The sequence below is a fragment of the Myotis brandtii genome, unplaced genomic scaffold (assembly GCF_000412655.1).
Source record: "Myotis brandtii unplaced genomic scaffold, ASM41265v1 scaffold793, whole genome shotgun sequence".
In the NCBI taxonomy this organism is placed as follows: Eukaryota; Metazoa; Chordata; class Mammalia; order Chiroptera; family Vespertilionidae; genus Myotis; species Myotis brandtii.
Window position 1 is genome coordinate 351,166 of NW_005371193.1, and position 19,844 is coordinate 371,009.

General features: G+C 49.8%; 1 protein-coding gene across 1 annotated transcript in view; it reads right to left on the reverse strand.

Annotated features, from left to right (window-relative positions):
* Positions 1-5,425: 5,425 nt before the first annotated feature.
* Positions 5,426-19,844, reverse strand: part of ABCD4 (ATP-binding cassette, sub-family D (ALD), member 4) — a 15,030-nt gene continuing 611 nt past the window's right edge. The window contains exons 2-18 of the mRNA XM_014531164.1: positions 16,062-16,229; positions 15,777-15,904; positions 14,523-14,662; positions 13,276-13,392; positions 12,797-12,922; positions 12,139-12,189; positions 10,388-10,482; positions 10,016-10,137; positions 9,818-9,909; positions 9,556-9,645; positions 8,831-9,092; positions 8,086-8,221; positions 7,653-7,702; positions 7,215-7,267; positions 6,834-6,910; positions 6,106-6,221; positions 5,426-5,934 (exon numbers count right to left, since the gene is read on the reverse strand). Of these exons, the coding sequence (XP_014386650.1) occupies positions 5,866-5,934; positions 6,106-6,221; positions 6,834-6,910; positions 7,215-7,267; positions 7,653-7,702; positions 8,086-8,221; positions 8,831-9,092; positions 9,556-9,645; positions 9,818-9,909; positions 10,016-10,137; positions 10,388-10,482; positions 12,139-12,189; positions 12,797-12,922; positions 13,276-13,392; positions 14,523-14,662; positions 15,777-15,904; positions 16,062-16,229 (1,892 nt within the window). The 3' untranslated portion in view covers positions 5,426-5,865. The remainder of the gene's footprint in view (positions 5,935-6,105; positions 6,222-6,833; positions 6,911-7,214; positions 7,268-7,652; positions 7,703-8,085; positions 8,222-8,830; positions 9,093-9,555; positions 9,646-9,817; positions 9,910-10,015; positions 10,138-10,387; positions 10,483-12,138; positions 12,190-12,796; positions 12,923-13,275; positions 13,393-14,522; positions 14,663-15,776; positions 15,905-16,061; positions 16,230-19,844) is intronic.

Sequence of the window (19,844 nt, forward strand, 5' to 3'; positions counted from 1 at the left end):
CTCTCTCATCATTGATGTTTCTCTCTCTCTCTCCCTCTCCCTTCCTCTCTCTAAAACCAATAAAAACATATTAAAAAATAAAATAAAATGCAAGCTCTGCCCTGGCCGGTGTGGCTCAGTTGGTTGGAGCGTCGTCCTGTGTGCCACAGGGTCACAGATTCGATTCCTGGTCAGGACACATGCATGGGCTGTGGGTTCGATCCCAGGGCACGTATGGGGGCGACCAATAGATGTTTCTCTTTCCCTCTCTAAAAATCAATGAAAACATATCCTTGGTGAGGAATAAACAAACAAAAATGCAAGTCGCCAATGTTGTCACTCCCATCACCGTTCTGGCTCTCATGCCTGGGATTGCCCTTCTGGTTTCCTAGTTCAGTTATAGATGAACCTTTTTTTTATTATATTCTAGTCATCTCTAGCTGATCTTACTGGGAATTTTTTTCACCATCCTAGCCCACCATTTCCCCAGAAGTTGCAAAGCTCTTTGCCAACTAGTAGGGGCTGTAAAATCTGAATAACATGATTACCTCTCATTCCACTGCCCACCTAGCTCCCCGCTGGAATACTTCCCCCAATTCTGACATCAGGCTATCTGCTTGGATTTATTTCACTTGGTTCTTGTCAACCCCCTCCTACCACCGACACCTTCCTCTCCAGTTCTGTCCTCTTTATTCAGAAATGCCAAGTAAGCAGCAGAGGCCTGAGGAGTGATTATGTTTGGTTAGAGCACTGGTTCTCAAGCTTCTGGCCCTTTCAATACAGTTCCTCATGTGGTGACCCAACCATAAAATTATTTTCGTTGCTACTTCATAACTGTAATGTTGCTACTGTTATGAATCGTAATGTAAATATCTGATATGCAGGATGGTCTTAGGCGACCCCCGTGAAAGGGTCGTTCGACCGCCAAAGGGGTCGCGACCCACAGGTTGAGAACCGCCGGGTTAGAGCTACATTCAACTTCAGAAACCAGGAAAATGTTAATTTTTCTTCTAGCCTTTTGTTCCTGCTGGTTCCAGATATGGCTGGAAGAATGCCAAGTTCTCCTGAGGGCATGCAGGCCATCCACCTGGTATGGCAGAGGTGGCAGTGGGAAGGACTTATTCTTTTAGTAGTTACTTTCTTTTTTAACTGTTAATTTTGAATTGCTGTGATCTTTTAATTTTAAAATGAACAGCTACTACATTGCCTTATTATTCTCCTTATAGATATTACTACTTTTCTAAGCTATTAGAGAGCAAGTTGAGGACATGATGTGCTATTACTCCTTAATATTTCAGTGTATCTTTCCCTAAAACGAGGATACTCGCCCACATAACTTCTATACAACCAATATCAAGACATTGACATTGATTCAATGCTTTCATCTACTCCAGAGAATGCTGCTCATTCCAATAATGTCCTTTCTAAGTGGTGGACCCAATCCAGGACCCCGCACCCAGTTAGTTGCTGAGTCACCGTAGTCTCCTCCAATCTAGAATAGTCCAGTCATTCCTTGCCTCCCATGACCGTGCCATCTTTGAAGATTTCAAGCTAGTTTTTTAGAGCACGCACCCATTTAGTTGCTGAGTCACCGTAGTCTCCTCCAATCTGGAATAGTCCAGTCAGTCATTCCTTGCCTCCCATGACTGTGCCATCTTTGAAGATTTCAAGCTAGTTTTTTAGAGCTTTATTTTTATTGCTGACACTATACCGCTGCCCCCAAGGCCATCCATTTGAGTTTGTCTGGTGTTTCCTCGTGATTAGATTGCATAACCTAACCCTTATCATGAGGAAGTATCAGACAGACCCAGTACGTCCCCTGCACAGCTCTGCTTATCTTCCCTCCCCCTTCAACAGGAGGTACGGTGAGCTGACTGCTCACAAATCAGCTCTGAACCTCGGTTGTGCATGTTCAGCTGCATGACGGCCCAGGAAGGGCTGCGCCCCTGCCCTTTGGAACGAGTGTCAATGGGAAGATGTGATCACAAATGGTGAGCAGGGAGTGAGGCCGCACCTTGGCGCACACACTACAGACTAAAGTGACCTGAGGGCCCCGGGAAGGCTGGGGCAGGACAGACTGTCCCTTCTCCGTTAGATAGTTACTGTGTGCCAGCACTGTGCACACACAGACACAGGCCTGCCTGCCCTCACGGAGTTTACACTCCAGTGAGCAAGGGGGCCAGGGAGGAAGATGCCAGGCTCCCCCGAGGGGAGAATTGTCAGACATTATGGAGAGCGCCTTAGGATGGAGGAACTTTGGTTCCTCCTCCTTGGTGACCAGGCTTGCTACTGCCTGGACAGCCAGAGTAGGTTTGGGGATGGAATGGGGCTGGTCCCTGAATGGGCAGTGCCAGTCCAACCCTCTGCAGAGGTGCTAAGGGAGGCAGTGTGGAAAGAAAAGCCAGGGCTCTGACTCTGCTCCCTGCCCATCTACCCCCAGGGCCATCTTTTTCATCCTAGGTATCTGGTTGGACCAGTTCTTGGAAAATTCCTTTCAGCCTCCAGACTTTCTCTGCCTGAAACAGCTGATGGCCTTCATGTACTCCAACCTGCCTGGGTTGGACCTGGAGTGCTGTGTCCAACTTCTCCAGAGCCAGCTCCAGTGCCAGCTTACACCAGCTCCAACTGTAGACCTACAGCCAGAGTCAACTCTAGAGCTAGAACAAGCTCCAGTACCAGCTTCATAGCTATAGCCAGCCCTAGCCTAAGCCCAGCTCCAGTGCTAGTTCTATCACCAGCTGTAGAGCCTGCTAGAGCTACATTCAACTTCAGTGCCAGCTCTATAGTTAGTGCCATTTTCAGAACTCATCAGTACCAAAGCTAGAGCTGCACCAGCATCAGCCCTAGTTCTAGCTCTAGAGCTAAAAACAGGTCTCGTACCTACTCTAGCACCAGCTCTGGAGCTAGAGCTAATGCCAGCTCCAGAGCAAGAGCTAGATCCAGGGCTAGCTCTAGCCCCTACCCTCAAGCTAGAGCCATACTGAGTGTCAGCTTCAGCACTAGAAGCAGCTCTAGCATCACAGCCAGAGCTGGAACAAGCTCTAGGACTAGAGCCAGCTCCAGAACTGGAGCCAATACCAACACTAGCCATAGCAATAGCTCCAGAGCCAGATCCAATGATAAGTACCAGCTCAGCCCCAGCTCTAACAACCAGTGAGGGCTAGAATTTGCTTCAGAGGTAGAGCCTGTTCTTGGACATCTCTAGCAACCAGCTACAGGGTCACACCCAGCTATACTTCCAGCTCCAGAACCTGTGCCAGTTATAGATTTCTGGCCAATGCCAGTTCGAGTTAGAAGTGCTGGTAGCATCAAATCCAGCACTAAAGCCAGTGCTAGGTCCACAGCTAGTTGCCAGCTCTAGCACCAGAGCCAGAGCTAGAACCAGCTCTAGGGTTTCCTTTAGCTATTTGAGCATATTTAAGACAGTTGATTTAAAGTCTTTGTCTAGTAAGTCAAACATCTGGGCTTCCTCAGGAATAGTTTCTGTTGATCTTTTTCCCTTTGAGTGGGTTTTGTTTGTTGAAAACTGGACATTTACATATTATAATATGGTAACTATGAAAAACAGCTTCTTCCCCTCCCCCAGGGTATGCTGTTTTTTGTTTGTTTTTATTACAGTCATCTGTTCATTTGGACACATTCCAAAAATATTTTAGCAAAGACTTATCATCCCTGTCACATGTAGTCACTTGAAATGTGTTCAGCTAGTATTTTGACAAAGATTTCCTTGAATAACAGGAACTGAAAACAAACAAAAGAAAACACATCTCCCAGTCTTTACTGACTGGCTCTGTGCTGGGGCACTCCTTTAACACTTAGCCAGGCTGTTTATAACTCTGCCTTCGTCTGCTTGGATTGAGTCCAGAGCCCACGCAAAGGTGAAAGCTTAGGTCGTTCTCAGGTCTTTTCTGAGCATGCATCCCCTTGTGGCCATGTATGTGCCTTTCTAGAGTCCCTAACACACACAGTCACGCTCTCTGACCTGTCGGTTTGAACACACTGCTTTAGCACCACTGCAGGGTGGAGCTGAGTAAGAACAGTGCCAAGGCCTACATGCTAGTCAAGCCAGGAGGGTGAGACTTCAGTTACCCAGGGCTGCATTTCCCCAAGTCTTGTACTCCCAACCCACATCTAGGATCATTTTCAGTGGTACCAATAAGGCATTAAATAACCTTGTCTCTTTTTTCCCCTCCCCATTGATTTTTAGAGAAAGTGGAGGGAAGGCAGGGAGGGGAAGAGAGGAGAGGGAGACGGAAAGAGAAACATCCAGGTGAGATTGTCATGACTGGATACCTCCTGCATGCACCCTGACCAGAGCCAGGGATTGAACCTCAACCCAGGTATGTGCCCCTGACCAGGAATCGAACCCACGACCCTTTGGTGTGTGGGCCGAAGCTTTAACCACTGAGAAACACCAGCCAGGGCTAAAGAACCTCAAGTCTTATATTGAGAAAGTTACTACCCTAGTTCCCACTCCATCTTTCAAATTTTCTGAAGGAGAAATATCTCATTTGGGTGCTAGTATGTCTAACTCCTATGATATCCCTTAAACTCCTTTCATACAGAGGGCAAGACTCAGGCCTAGGCTCAGTCTTTGTAGACCATCATATGGAGCTGCAATTTCATAACACTATGGTTTTCACTGGATTCATTTTTAGAGTTACTTTCTATTTACATCAAGTGTAAACTTTCTTTAAAAATTAAATTTAAATGTAAAAATTGAGCTAATTTTTTAAAAAAACTTAAGTAATTAATAGTACAACAAGTACAGAGTTGCCCGGCAGTGGTTGAGTGTTGACCTATGAATCAGGAGGTAATGGTTCTATTCCCAGTCGGGCACAAGCCCAGGTTGTATGCTTGATCCCCAGAAGGGGGCATGCAGGAGGCAGCTGATCATTGATTCTCTCTCATCATTGATTATTTCTCTCTCTTTCTTCCTCTTCTTCCTTCCTCTCCGAATCAATAAAAATACATATTTTTTTAAAAACTAAAAAAAAAAAACAAGTATAGCGTTCTGGCAAGAATCATGAAGGTTACAATCTGACAAGTGAATTCTGGGGAATAGAATATTGTTCTAGAATAAGGATTTTGGGTTTAATAATTGTCCATCTCATGCTTTTGTGATTCCAGGGTTTTTTCTGTTCAACTGGTTGTTGTTGTTCCCTAACACAGTTTTTTAAAAAATCTCAACCTTATTTTTTTGAGGGATAAGACAAAAATCAAACCAACCAAACAAACAAACGAACAACAGAAAGTGCCCCAAAGGTTAGTGCCTCAGGAACACTTGGCAAATGGAAAAGGGGTGACACGGAATAAAGTGAAAAGCCAAGAACAGAAGATGCCAGTGTGGTGGAGAATGCTGCTCCCTTCTCTCTAGGCTCTCAAATACAAGTCTGGAAATTCAGTTAAAAAGATCATCTTATAATAGAGAAGAAAGAGAAAGAGGGAAAGTTGTAAATATTTTTAATGTTTATATTTTATATAAAAAAAGTTATAAAATTTAAATAGCTGATTCAAGTTAAAAACCTGTTGTATAATTCAACCAATTAAAAAGATTTCTGAATCTCTTGACTCCAAGTCCAACATTCTCTCCACATTGATCCTTCATTGCTTATCGAGTCCTCACTTTTAGGTTTTTCTTTAGAAAACAAATCTGAAGTAATTTGTAAGGAAATAATTAGCACTTCAAATGTCTGGCACCCTGGCTGAGGTAGCAGGAAGCCTGGCAGGACTAGCACCCCATGGAGGCCACACCTAGGTGGGCCACTACTGCCAGCGCTCCCTGCAAAGAACCTGTGAGACGAACCTGGGGCCTTTGGGTGTCTCCTGGGCACTGCCACGCCCCGAGCTTGGCTCTCCTTTCAGTGGCCAGCCACATCCTTGGCTTCAGTCCACTTTGATTCTGGTCAGTTCCCACCTTCCTTCTCCGCAGAGTTTCAGAACCCAGGAGTGAAACTACAAGAGATCACCACCATGCAGAGGTCAGGCTGCCCTGGCATCACAACATGAGGCCACTGACGCCCTGTCCTCTGCCACCCCATTCCCCATTTTGAGGGGCCTCTGGCCCCAGCCAGGCTCAGCCTTTGGGTTCTTCCTCCTTCTCAACCATCCTGTGAGCACAGGTACCTTCTCGAGGCTGCGCCGATGTCCCACGCTGATAAACGTTATGCCTAGCTGCTGGCCGATGCGGTAGAGTTCACTCTCCACCTCCTCAGTCAGGGCACTGGTGGCTTCATCAAGCACTGAGGGCAGAACCCGGTGGCAAGAGATGGAGAACTGCCCCTGCCTGCCTGTTTCTCCTTCAACCCACAGTCACCTCCGGCGGGGACCCAGAGGGAGGCTGAAAACTGCTCTGGCTTATGGGAACCAGCCTTAGAGAGGATGGGCCAACCGAGCAGCGGCCAAGCTCCATCTCAAAAGCGTTCAGCCAGCAGAAGGACAAAGCCCCTCAGCTTCCTATAGATCAGCGCCAGACACGGCCTGGGACCACTCGATCCAGGGAATCCTGCTTCCCCACAGGATGTCAGTCCTTGGAAAAATCCACGCCTGCCATCCCTCTGCCAGGCACAGCTGGGGGGATGCCCATTCATGGTTGGCAGAGCATAAATCACAAGCTCTCTCAAGGCAGCTCCAGCTGCAGCGATGGCAGAAAGCACACAACCAGAGCCACTCTGATGCCAAGCACTGCTGCCTCATGGGCAGAGACCTGCCATCCTCTCCTGCAGGGACAGACATGCCCGCCACATACAGGCGAGCTCTCCTACGATACCAACCCTGCCCAGGTGTGCATGAACACACGCTGCTACCTGTGGGCACACACAGCACCGCATGCACACTTACAGGGCAGACCTCACCTGCGTACTTCGGCTGCAGGTAGAAGAGCCGGGCAAAAGACAGCCTCTGCATCTCTCCGGGGGACAGAACGTCATACCTGAGGACAGGGAATGAGAGGACCACTGGAGGAAGGAGTATACAGTCTGGCCTTTGCCTAGATTGGGTCTAGGCAGGAAGAGGTTCTTGTTCTTGCTACAGAGAGGCAGACCCAGGACAGATGGACGTCACCTCCACTTTCAATCACAGCCCTGCTGCCCACACAAGGTGAGGCTAAAACTCTGCTCCCAAAGGCATGAAACCTAGACTTTGGGGTCAAGGAGCCATTCTATCCCTTCAATGGACCCCTAGAACCCACTGTCTTTGGGGGAAATGGCTCTGGAGCATCCCAACCCCCTTCTTACCAGTTCCAATCGACCTGATGGTCCAGCCCCTCTGTCCTCGCCACCAAGTCGGACTGTAACACACCCAGAGGAAGCGATGTCCATGAAAGTGCCCATCCTGCTCCCTGAGGAACCCCCTCAGTCCCCTCCACACACGTGCCGGAGACAGACCATACCCCACCGGCGTACCAAGGTGGGGGCAGTCTGCCCCGGGCAGAGAGGAATAACCTATCAACTACATTGTTTAGACGTGTGGGAGCATGGTGACAAGAAATAATAGTTTCATTATTATTATAAAATTCACTACTGAGTGTGCCCCCGTTTTGCCCGTTATCTGGCCCACAGTTCCCTCAGCCACTTTTACTCCCATTCTCCTTGCCCCAGGCTCATACTTCGAGTCCTGGGCTAGTGATCAGTGCTACCAGGCGGCCTTGGACCTCAGGGTCCTCCCTCACTTACCAGGCCTGCTAACTCCAAGAACCTCATGATCCTCTCATCATCAGTAGAACCTGCAAAACAGACAGGCCTCCTTCAGAAGTCAGCGCCTCCTGGGCAGCCAGGATAGATGGGCACGTCATGGCAAGGGGCAGGGGAGGGGGACCAGGATCTGGGCTGAGGCTCTGGAGGGCCAGGCTACAGGCCTAGGAAGGAAAGGTTCAGGCAAAGGAAGCAATCGCCTCCCTTCCTCCAGTGGGTTCTCTCCTCCCGGAGGGAAAGACGGACGAGATGAGGTCAGGGCACAGGCCCCACGAGTAAACAGTCGAGGAGGAGGGGACCCAACCTGAACCCCGCAGCCTGGCTGGGGCCCCTCCCAGAGGGCACGGGTGAGCCCGCAGTCAGAAAAGCAGGAACGACCGAAGTGGGAGAACAGGCCCCGAGGAGGCCAGCTCACCTGAGTCCGGGTAGATCTCCTTCAGGGGGTATATCACCTGATAAAACAGAAAGCACGCTGGCCTAGGACCAGGCCACGCTGGGGCTGCACACAGCCCACCCTCCCTCAGAATCAGCCCCAGGAACCACCCAGGCTCCTATCCACCCGAGGAGAGTAAGGGACACCCCGGCCAAGGGTCCAGTGGGAGAGGCCAGGCGGGTGGACAGTGGGCCAGGGCAATCTCCAGAAGGAGGGAAGAGTCTGTGCGTTTCCTGAGGGCAGGGCCCCCAGAAGCCACCCTGGTGTTCAGCAGACGCTGTGCTCTCTCGGTCGCAGCCCCCACAGGTTAACCTGTCCCGGAGGTGCTCTGAGCAGATGGCCCAGCTCATGGATGTGAATAAAATACAGGGGTGGGCAACGTGGGTTTACAGTTGTGAGTACCTAAAACATGGGGTTTATTCTTGTATTATTAGTCATTAATCACTGTATGTATTATGTGTATTACAACTGAAAACCGACACAACCGTAGACCTACTTTTGGCCACCCCTGTATTCTTAGAGCCAGGGAGCTCCTGGGCACAGGCCATTTTATTACCCCACCTTCTGTGCCACAGCTCCCTAGGGCTGAGGCCTGCACACTGCCAGAGGTCCCAGTTTGAGCCCATGAAACCTCCATTAAGAGATCTCCCAGGGAAGGTAACGGCTTCTCACCCCTTTGCCCCAACAAAAAAGGCTGGGTTTCTCACACACACACACACACACACACACACACACACCCGCCAAGCCTAGGCTGGCTCAGGGCTGGAGGCTGGTTCTCACCCCGTGTGCTCGCCCAGAGGCCACCCAGCACGCGGAGCAAGGAGGTCTTGCCGGTGCCCGTGTTGCCGGTGATGAGCAGGCTCTGCCCCTCGGAGATCTTTAGGCTCAGATCCTTGATTAAGGGCTTGTTAGAGGAGGGCGCGGAGATGCAGACCCGATCCAGGAGAAAAGCTGTGTCCGCTGGCTCTGCTGGTGGCCATCCCGGGGCCCTGGGGTTAGAGAAGGGAGGGGGTGGGGAAGACCCAGCGTCAGCACTGCCAAGGGCAAGCTTTTCTCCTTGGGGAGGTCACCTCTTGGTTGGGGTTATGGGCTGAATTGTCGTCAAAATCACATGCTAAACTCCGAATCCCTAGTATCTCAGGATGTAACCACACTTGGAGGAAAGGGACAGGCGGCAGGGCTTAGTGAGAGGAAGAGGGAAAAAGGAAGAGGAGGCTACTGTTCAGATTTTATCTCAGGCCCAGGCAGGTGTGTGCACTCTGCTTCCCAGCTGGGGGACGGTGGAAATTAACACAAGGAATGCCAGAGGAGCACCACCTATTGTAAATGTCTGCAACGTGCCAGGCACAAGCCACACATTTCTTTCATTTGCTCCACACAACTCTGCTGCCCAGCTGGGCAGTCCCAGAGCCTGAATTCTCACCAGCGCACACACTGCCACCGAGTACTCACCTGTGTGAGTCCCACTCGCCCTCGTCCAGGAGCTCGCCGTCCTGTGACTTCAGGGACATGTCCAGCAGGGTCTCCTCAAGCTCCCCTATCCTGGGCAAGAAGTGAAAACCCGAGGCAGGGGTTTGGGGCCCAGGTCAAGGTAAGAAGCCTTGTTCTCTCATGCTCACTAGGAAATGGGAGTTTTTCTGCTCCTTTTCTCATTCAGCCACTTCTCCCAGTGCACAAGCTTTGTTCAGAAGCTAGAGGTGGGATGCCGCCTCACCTGTGGGTGTAACCAGCCACATCCGAGAGAGTGGTGGAGAGGTCGATGAGCCGGGTGAAGCAGCTGATGAGATAAATGCACACGAAGGCATTCTGGATGGAACGGGGAGCAGTGAGCACAGGCCTTGACCCCCAGGCTCTAGGCCCTGGGCCAAGGGGCGGGGAGGCAGCGTGAGGGGTCATCATGAGGGATTCTCACCTTGCTGACCAGGGTGCTGAGCTCTGTGGGGCTAAGGTCTCCATAAACGCCACTGAAAATGGGGATTGCGATCACAACATAACTCAGGATGCTCCCCAGATAGTCAAACGTGTTGATACCCACTGTGGAAGACATATTGCGTGAGATCCTGGAACATTCCTGTGCTCTGAGGGGAGTGGAAAGCCGAGCAGGACCAAGCTACTCCCTGGATCTTCATGCTCCTGAGGACACACAGGGTGAAGGCAGTGGCTCCCCCTGGCTAATCCCTTCAGCAGAGCAAACCTATCCGTGTGGAGAAAAGTGGGAGGGAAGGGGAGAGGAGGGGGCTATCCCGATCCTGTGGTTCCTGCCTCCCGGGTTCCCTCTACTTACTGTACAGCCAGAGCTCCTTGGACATCAGCTCCCTCTGGGTCTGAAGGAGTCTCTGCAGCCTGCGGTCTGTCCTCATGTGCTCCACATGCCCAGCTCTGATGAGAAAGGCTAGAATGTCCATGGGGTTTGGAGAGCCTCAGCCAGGCTGGGGACCCTCTGTCCCTCATCACACCCTCCTTTGGGGACTAAGCTCATCCGAATGACCTTCACCTCTGACCCTAACACTAGCACCCACTCATTGCTTCACTCATTCAACATGGTATTATCTGCAGAAAGAGCCTGAACTCTCGATTGGCCAGACGTGGTTCAAACGCTGGCTCTGGTTAGTTACTAGCTGGGTGATAGACTGATTACTTAAGCCTAGGAGCCTCAATTTTCTCATCTGTAAAATGGAGTTTGTAATAACCTACCTAATAGGCTAGAGCAGCTGTGGGCAAACTACGGCCCTGTGGGCCAGATTCGGCCCGTTTGAAATGAATAAAACTAAAAAAAAAAGACCGTACCCTTTTATGTAATGATGTTTACTTTGAATTTATATTAGTTCACACAAACACTCCATCCATGCTTTTGTTCCGGCCCTCCGGTCCAGTTTAAGAACCCATTGTGGCCCTCGAGTCAAAAAGTTTGCCCACCCCTGGGCTAGAGTGAGAATTTCTGAATACGAAGGGCTAGGCACATGAAGGGACCCCAACAGATAACAGCTGCTATTGTTAAAGGAAAGTACAGGAGGAGGACACTAGGTGGCAGGCTCCGTGCCAGTCAGCCAGTGTGACAGAGGCGGTAAGACAGTCCCGGCTCAGGGGTGGGCAGATGCTCTGCCCTCTTCACCTGGAACATGGAAAGTGCGTACACAGAGCGTCTTCAAGCTCTGGCAACAAACAGGCTTGGGCACTCATGCAGCCTAGGAAGGCTCTCGGGAGGAGGTGACCTGGGCTTCAAGGACAGGCAGAAAAGGTGGGGTGGGCAGAGGGGGCATTCAGATTTTACATAAAGATGGGCACAGAGGCTACAAACGCACACACCCAGAGCTCCAAGAACCAACCTGCTTCCCCCAGAGCCCAAAGCTTCATGAGCAGAAGCTGCAGAATCCAAAACTTAGCACAGACCCACCCCACCACACTACCACACCCCAGCTCAGTCCTTGTATTCTTGGCGCCCCCAGGTGGTGGAAGCTGAAAACTGCTAGAGACTGGCAGAAGGGCGAAGGTCCCAGGGCTCGAGTCCAGGTGATCCAAGACAGCTCCCCTCCTTACACACAAACCTCTGGCCTGCCTGCCAATGACTCCCGCGGCCTCATAGGAGGCAGCACAGGCCTTCCCTGGCCCTGAGGGAAGAAATGGGATTTCACAATGCTCCTGCCAGGAGACCGAACACAGCTTCACTTGGACAGTGCGTGTAGGGAGCAGGACTCCCAACCTCCTGAGGCTCCCACTCCCGCCTAGACTACAGCGCAGCTTTGGACGAGAAGGCATTCGCTCATTTCATCCTTGGAACAAATGTAGGCCCCATGCTAGGTCACGGAGAGGAACAAATCCCTGGGCTTAAAAAGGATGAGGCAAAACAAACAAACAAACAAAAGGATGAGGCAGACAAGGACAGTGAGATGCGGGGAGAGGATCACAGCCCAGTGGAAGGGCGTTTGCCCCCAGGGCCCGGTGATGGTGGGAGGGTTGTACCATTCAGCTCTCCTTCTCTGCCATCTCCCCTGGCAGCCCTGATCAGGGAGAGGGAACGACTCCCACTAAACTCACCTGAAGAAAGCAGCAGGCTCAGCATTCACACGGATCTGCATGTGCTTGAACCTGAGAGACCAAAGGAAAATGTGTGCTACAATGGGCAGTACCGGCCCCTTTCGGAGGCCTGGATCAAGACCTCCAGACAAAGGGGAGTCCAGCTCCACCTTGAACCTGCAGCTTTCTCCCCAGTCCTTCTGTGGACTGTCATGGGGGGAGAGAATGGGGGGCCCCAGGCCTAGGCAGGGTGGCAGGAGCCCTGAAGACAGGGTGGCCCCTTGCCTATCTCCAGAGAGGACAGGTGCTCACAGCACCTCCTCCTCCCAGGGCTGGGCCTGAAGGAGGCGTCCATGAAGCACAGAGTAGGGGATGAATCCATAGGCTCATCTGAAACAGGTGGTTCACTGAGAAGGCCAAGGTATGATGATGTTAACCAACCAGACACTGTTCTCAGTGCTTCTCATGTATAATCTCAGTTAATCCTCACAGTTCCCTCATAAGCAGCAGTACCATCTCTGTTTTAGGGTGGGAAACCAAAATCAGAGAGATTAAGACCTCAGCCAAGAGCACATGCTAGCAACTGGCATAGCTGGGATTTGAACTCAGGCACCTTACTCCAGATCCCATTCCCTAACCATTGTGCCCAGCCCTCAAACCTCCAACACCGGAGACACACCTGAAATCCCCCTCCAGCTTTTCCTGCTGCACCAGCTTCGCCACAATGGGCCCCATCAACATTTTGTTCACCACGGTTCCCAGGATGAAATACCCGAAGATGCTCACGGGCCCGAGCCAGCCTGTGCTGAAAGGCAGAGACAGGGATGGTGGGGGGGCGCGCCACATATGCCCGCAGGCCTCGGCCCTGATGCCTGCCCCCTTCCAGGCGGCCCCTGTTTGATCTCAGCCACCCAGTGAGGCCTCGGCTCCCGTGCGGTGGCATCTAGTACCCGGGCTACGCTGTCGGAGCACCAGATCCCTGTGACACTGAAACGCCACGGGGCCCACGGCATTTGTGAGAAAGACTGGCATGCAGGTGGGAGGAAGGGAAGACTAGCCTCTTTGGGGCCCTGACCTGGGAGAGCTGGTGTGAGCGAGGGGCCTCTGGGGAAACACCTGTCAGGAGCGGAGGAGGAATGGTGGCAGGAGAGGCCTCACCTTTGGAAGCACTGGTAGGTGTAATAGGCGAGGGTAAAGGGCGAGATGATCAGCTGGCTGGCCATGCTGCTGAGCTGCCGGCAGAACCGCTCCACGTCCTGGCTGATGCGCTGGTCCCTGGAACCAACCACACAGAGTAACTGGACCCAGGGAGCTGGGCTCAAGGGTTGAGAGACTAAGACAGTTCCTTGTTACTCTGCCCTTCAGTGACCCTGGAGGAAGTGGACCCCTACAAGGGCTGGTTTTCCAGAAGCAACGAGACCCTCAGGGTCCTAAATAGGGCTCTGAAGAGTTGCTTGTTATGGTGCCTCAGGTTACTCCTCAGAAAAATGGACAATGGAAGGCCCAGCACCTGAGTTTCTGGATGATCAGGGAAACGATCCCATTTATCTCACTCCTCCCATTTCTTTTACGAGCATGAGCCTGTCTCCACTTGAGCTGTCTGGCTGTGGAAGCTTCTATGGGTTGAGCCATAGAGAGAGGCCTTGGAGTTAAGCAGCAGCACTCTCCCCAAAATCGTTGCTGCAGAGCTCAGCTCGAGCTGAGAAAAGGTCATCTCAGGCAAAAAAAAGTGCTTGTGGGGGGAGGGGGGGTGCCGAGTGGGGAGGGAATGAGTATGAGGAGACCCCATATGTCCCGTCGCACCACCAGAGCCACACTGACTCCTATTTCCAATGAGATGTGACTCTGGGCAAGTCACCTGCATTCTCTGGGCCCGTTTCCTCACCTGTAAAATCACAACAGCTATCTTATAGTGGGACACGTGCTCCGTCCCAGGCACTGCCTATGTGTATTACACGAACATCCTTTCACCCTCACTACATTCTTTGAGATAGGAAGTATTCTCATTTTACAGAAAGCGAACCTGGGGCTTCGAGAACATAAAGCCTATTAACTGGGCGGTGACAGTATACAATTTAAATCCTAGACAGCAATTTTTTACTGCTAGAAATCCAAAAGCTGGTTTTCTAGCTTTTTCTAGCAAAGACACTCTCTTCAGAGGGGCCTGATTTGGAAGCCCAGGATATGAAATGGACAAAAGGAGCTGCCCCTATTTTTAGCTTCTTGTTCTCAGCCCTACAGCCTGTCCAGGCCTCCTCTGCAGAGCACCCTGCCCCCTGGCTCTTATCAACATGTGCAGGTAACTGTGGATAATCTCCAAGGGATCTGCCGCAGGAGCTCTCCGGGGCTGATCCAGGTAGATAGAACCATGCAGAGGGCAGCGAGGACTGAGCGGGGAGGCCTACGGGTTATCGACGTCATCCCGCAGCACGTTGAGGGTGTAGTACACGCGGCCGCGGAAGTAGAGGTGGTGGAGATGCTCGGTGAGGTCCTTCCTCCAGCTCACATACAGCAGGTTGCAGGTGAACTGGTCAAAGCTCTTCAGCTGTGCAGTGGGGGAGGCAGGGGAAGGGAGGGAAAGGGAGAATGGCTTCCTGCAGGTCTCAGCTCAAAGCTCAGAAAGCATCTGCTGACCAGGCCCAGGCCACTCCAATGACTCTGCCCACTCAGCACTTCCTCTTGTTTAAAGCCACCAGTCACGGGACTTTCTCCTTCCTCACTCACCCACATGTTCATTCCTTCACCAAACAGCGAAGGGCTTACCAAAGGCAAGGCCCTCTAGTCCCTTTCTACAGTGTACTGCCTTCATCTGAGAGTAGGTGAGCTTCTGGAGATTGGAAACAATATTTTCTATTCCATTTATGTTCTTACTTTTCTGTCCCAAAACATGGAACAGGGCTCTGTATACATAGGTACTTACTGACCGAAGACACATCAAAAGTGCCAAAGTGTGATGGGATGGCTTCCCTAAGAACCAAGAAAATGAGCAGTACGGCCTGACGGAGTCCTAACAGAGCCCCGACTCTCATCACCCCCACTTATGTGGCACCTGTTTGCTAAGCACGGGGGAAGTAACAGTGAGCTCAGTCTAGCCAGGGAGCAGACAATGACGAGGGTGTCAGGAGTGTTACCGCAGAGGGCAATTCAAAGTATTAAGCATGAAGAGAAAAGGACAGAGTTTGGTGGAGGAAACATGGGAGAGAAAGCTGAGGAGGACTTGAAGGTGAGGCACCTTGAAAAGTGAGCAGGCATTAACCAAGTAAGCGAGAGGTGGGGGAATGAGGTCATTCTGCAAGAAAACAGCAGGTGCAAAAGCTGGGAGGTGTGACACGGAGCCAGCTGAGTCACAGCCTCAGTCCCAGAGGAACAGCAGCTCTGGCTGCTGATCCTGAAGCAAGAGTTCTGGGAATGAAAAGAACAATGATCATTTCCGCTAAGTGCTGAATAAAACCAGAACCTCGTGGCCTAGGCCTGTGAGCTTGAAACACTCGAGGAATTGGCCCCAGTGGGCCAATAGCAAGATCAATGCCCTACCTAGGGTTCCTAGAAAAGGCAGGGGACACACACCCACAGCTTGATTCCTACTTCCTAGGGACTAAGTGACACTGGGCACTCCACTCACACCAGGCTGGAGAGAAAGAGACACAGGGAGACCTTACCATGGAGTTGAGAACGATGAGCACAACAGCCAGGAATGTCAGGGCCTTAAACCCATCCAAGTCTTTGTTTCCCAGGACCCCGTAGTACTGACTGGGGATCAAGCCAACCTGGTAGATCACTAGTTGTTCTGGGGGGAGGGAGAGGAGTCAGACATCAGTGATGAGGGGTGGGGAAAGGAGGAAGGCTTCCTCTTCAGTCCTTGCCTCATCAACACCCCAGAGAGAAGGAAAGGGACCCCAAACCAGGACTGCCCTCCCCCGTCTAGCCTGGACCCACTCACTCACCCAGGAGGGCCACACCCAAAAGGGTCAGGAACATCAAGGCATTCTGTGATGAGCAAGAGGGAAACAAAACCTTTTGTATCTGCAGGAACCGCTGGAGAAACTGCAGATCTAATCTGGGCCTGAAGAATAGAAGGAGAAGCAGAGAGAAATTTAAGAGGGCAGTTGAGCCTTAGAGAGCAGATACCAAGCTTAGCTACACTGTTCTGGGGCCAAGGGTTGGAGTGTTCAATGTTCAAGCCATGCAGATGGTAGGGTGGGAACAGGGATAGAAAGAAATTTCTTTAAGTTGAATAATGCCATAAAAGGTTATTTACAGTAAAAAAAAAACATAGTTAATAAACTTTAGCCACATCCTCTTTATGGCCATAAACAAGACAAGGAAGCCCACTTCATCAAGGATTTCAAGGTCCTGGCTGAAGGAATAAAGCAGGATAAAGAAATGAGGAAGGAGGATTGAAAGAGAAGAGATTAAATTGTCATTATTTGCAGATGAGTGAACATTTACATAGGAAACACAAGCAAATAGGTAAACAAAATGTTGTTAATAAAAGGAATTAAGCTAGATAGAGGGTTAACAAACAAATATTAAGAGCACTCTATACCAACTATCACCAACTGGAAAATGTAAAGTAAGTGTCATTTATAAAACTAAGAAAAGTACAGAAAACCTATAAACTATCCAGGAATTTACTTTAAAAAAAGAATATATAAGACATTATGGAGGAAAACCAAAAACTCTATTATAGGATGTGAAATAAAGAAGAGCTGGCAGGACTTAACATTATAAAGACCTCATTTCTAACAAACATAGTCTATAAATTTAACACACCAGTCAAAAACAGGACTTCTCTGAGAAACTTTATATGGAAATAAAAGTCCATGAATAGCTTAGGACAATTGTGAAGAATACGAAAGGAGGAGGAAGAGACCCAAGTCATCAGGTTATAAAGACATATCATATATTACAGGACTGGAGTAATGACAAAATGTGTTATTAATACAGGAACAAAAACAGCAATGGAGCGGGGGAAGCAATGGAATAGAGACCCAAAAATAAAAAAATAGACCTATGTTTACATGGGCTCATAATAGAGGATACATCACAAGAAAGAACATATTAATATTAATAGTTGTCAACACTGATTAGACATGTACTATGTACCCAGTACTGTTCTACACATCTTACATGTATGAATCCATTTAATTGTCACAGCTTTAAGCTATAGAGACTATATCCTTTTTTATGGATGAGGAACTGAGGCACTTGCCCTGCCACCCACCTGGTAAGTGGCAGCACTGGGTTTTGAACACAGGCAGCCGGGCTCTAAGAATCTGTGCTCATAACTATGCTACACAGCTTCTCTAATTGTTAATTAATTCATTACTTATTAATTGAAAATGGTGGAGGAAAATTTAGGTCATTACCTTAAATCATTTACAAAAATAAACTCTAACAACTCCAAATGGATTAAAAATTTAAATGTGAAAAGTAACATTAGTATTTAGTTAATATAAGGAAATGTAGAATATCTCAATGAAGATATAGTGGGAAGGCAATTCATTCTTTTTTTTTTTTTAGAAAAGCAAGCAAGAATTTATTGATGGCAGCAAAAACATTCCTAGGGCAGTGAAACAAGGAAGGGCACAGAAAAAGCAATAGAAGCGCCTACGCCGGGCTGCGTTGGTTCGCTGGGAAGTCAGAGAAAAAGGGGGGAAGGGGGCTTTGGAGACAGGTTCAGGGGGTTAGCCTGGGATGAGCTGCTGCTGACCATTGCTTCCCTGGTTGCAAGTCTCATGTGGGGAAAGGAGAGTGGGAAGGGAACGGCACAGGCGTGCTCCCTGGAGCGATAGCGTGCTGGCAATTCTTTTTAAAAATATTTTTTTACTGATTTCAGAGAGGAAGGGAGAGGGAGAGAGCGATAGGAACATAAGTGATGAGAATCACTGATTGGCTGCCTCCTGAATGCCCCCCACTTGGGATCGAGCCTGCAGCCCAGGCATGTGGTCTTCAGTCCACAGACCAGTGCTCTATCCACTGAGCCAAAGCAGCTAGGACCAGATCCGGCAATTCTTAAATAAGACCCCAAAACCACAAACCGTAAAGGGGGAAACAAATGAATTTAACTTAGAATGAAACATTTTTGTTCAATACAATGCCAAAGATTAAGTTAAAGAATTGGAGAAGGTATTTGCGCAGTGTAAAACCAACAAGGAGTTAAAATCCAGAGCATACAAGGAATTCCTGCAAGTCAGGAAAACAGGAAATCCATAAAAAAATAGGAAAAGGATACAGGCAATTCAGATGCCCTAGCCCCATGGTCGGCAAACTGCGGCTCTCGAGCCACATGAGGCTCTTTAGCCCCTTGAGTGTGGCTCTTCCTAAGCCTTAGGAGTACCCTAATTAAGTTAATAACAATGTACCTACCTATATAGTTTAAGTTTAAAAAATTTGGCTCTCAAAAGAAATTTCAATCGTTGTACTGTTGATATTTGGCTCTGTTGACTAACGAGTTTGCCAACCACTGCCCTAGCCAGTTTGTCTCAGTGGATAGAGCGCCGGCCTGCAGACCAAAGGGTCCCAGGTTCAATTCCAGTCAAGGGCATGTACTTTGGTTGCAGGCTCCTCCCCCGACCGGGCCCTGGACAGGGCATGTGCAGGAGGCAACCAGTCCATGTGTTTCTCTCACATCGATGTTTCTCTGTCTTTCCCTCTCTCTTCCACTCTCTCTAAAAATCAATGGAAAAATATTCTCAGGTAAGGATTAACAAAAAGAGAGAAAAAAGTGCTTAATACATGAAAATTAACACAATGGGATACTACCTTACACTCGGTAAACAATAAAAAAAAAAACAATATCAAACCTTGCCGGGGTGGGGGGAGATACGGGGAAACAAGGGCCTTGACTCAATGCCCTCGGGAAGTATAACCTGGTGTGACCATTCCAGAGAACAATTTAGTAGCATAGGTATGACCCAGCATGGGATGGATAATCGGAGAAAACCACCCCTACCCACAGGAGACCAGTGCCCGCATGGTTTGTGGTGGTTAAAAGTTGGAAGCTCAGTTGGTCACAGTGTGCGACACCAAGGGTGCAGGTTCGATCTCCCACCAGGGCACATATAAGAAGCAACCAATGAGTCGATGAATGCATAAATCAGTGGAACAACAAATCAATGTTTCTCTCTCTCTAAAAAAAAAAAAAGGAAGCCATTGAAGTGTCCATCACTAGGAGAATGTATAAGCAAAATGGGATCTAATGCACTCAGGTGTACCCAGAGGAGAAAACTAGATCACTACAGCATACATGACCTCAAAAACACAATGTTGGGTAAAAAGTGTTCCAAAAGCTCACGGCGTATTATCATTTAGATTAATTCCGAACCACTATTTTGCTAGGTAACATATATGCAAACCTAGGTAAAGTGGGCGGTAAAAACACTCCCTGACGATACACCAGTGTGTGCGTCTAGGAAGGGGAGCGAGAGGGGTTTGAGACTAAGGAACGAAAGATGATAAATACAACATGGGCCACAGTGTGCCAAGAACCGAGCAGGGTGAACAACTCAATTCCGTGCACTTGAGGTGAGAGAAAAGCAGGGAGGGAGGGAGGAGAGGAAGAGCCAGCTCCCAGGAGAGGATCCCACACCCGGGCTGCAGGCGATGACAGAAGTTCCCGCGAAGCTGGAGGGCGCCCACGGAACCGAGCGGAGGTGGGCGCCCCTTCGGGCGGCGGCTCTCCAAGCGCCGCGCACGAGAGCGGAATTGAGCGGAGCCCCTGCCCC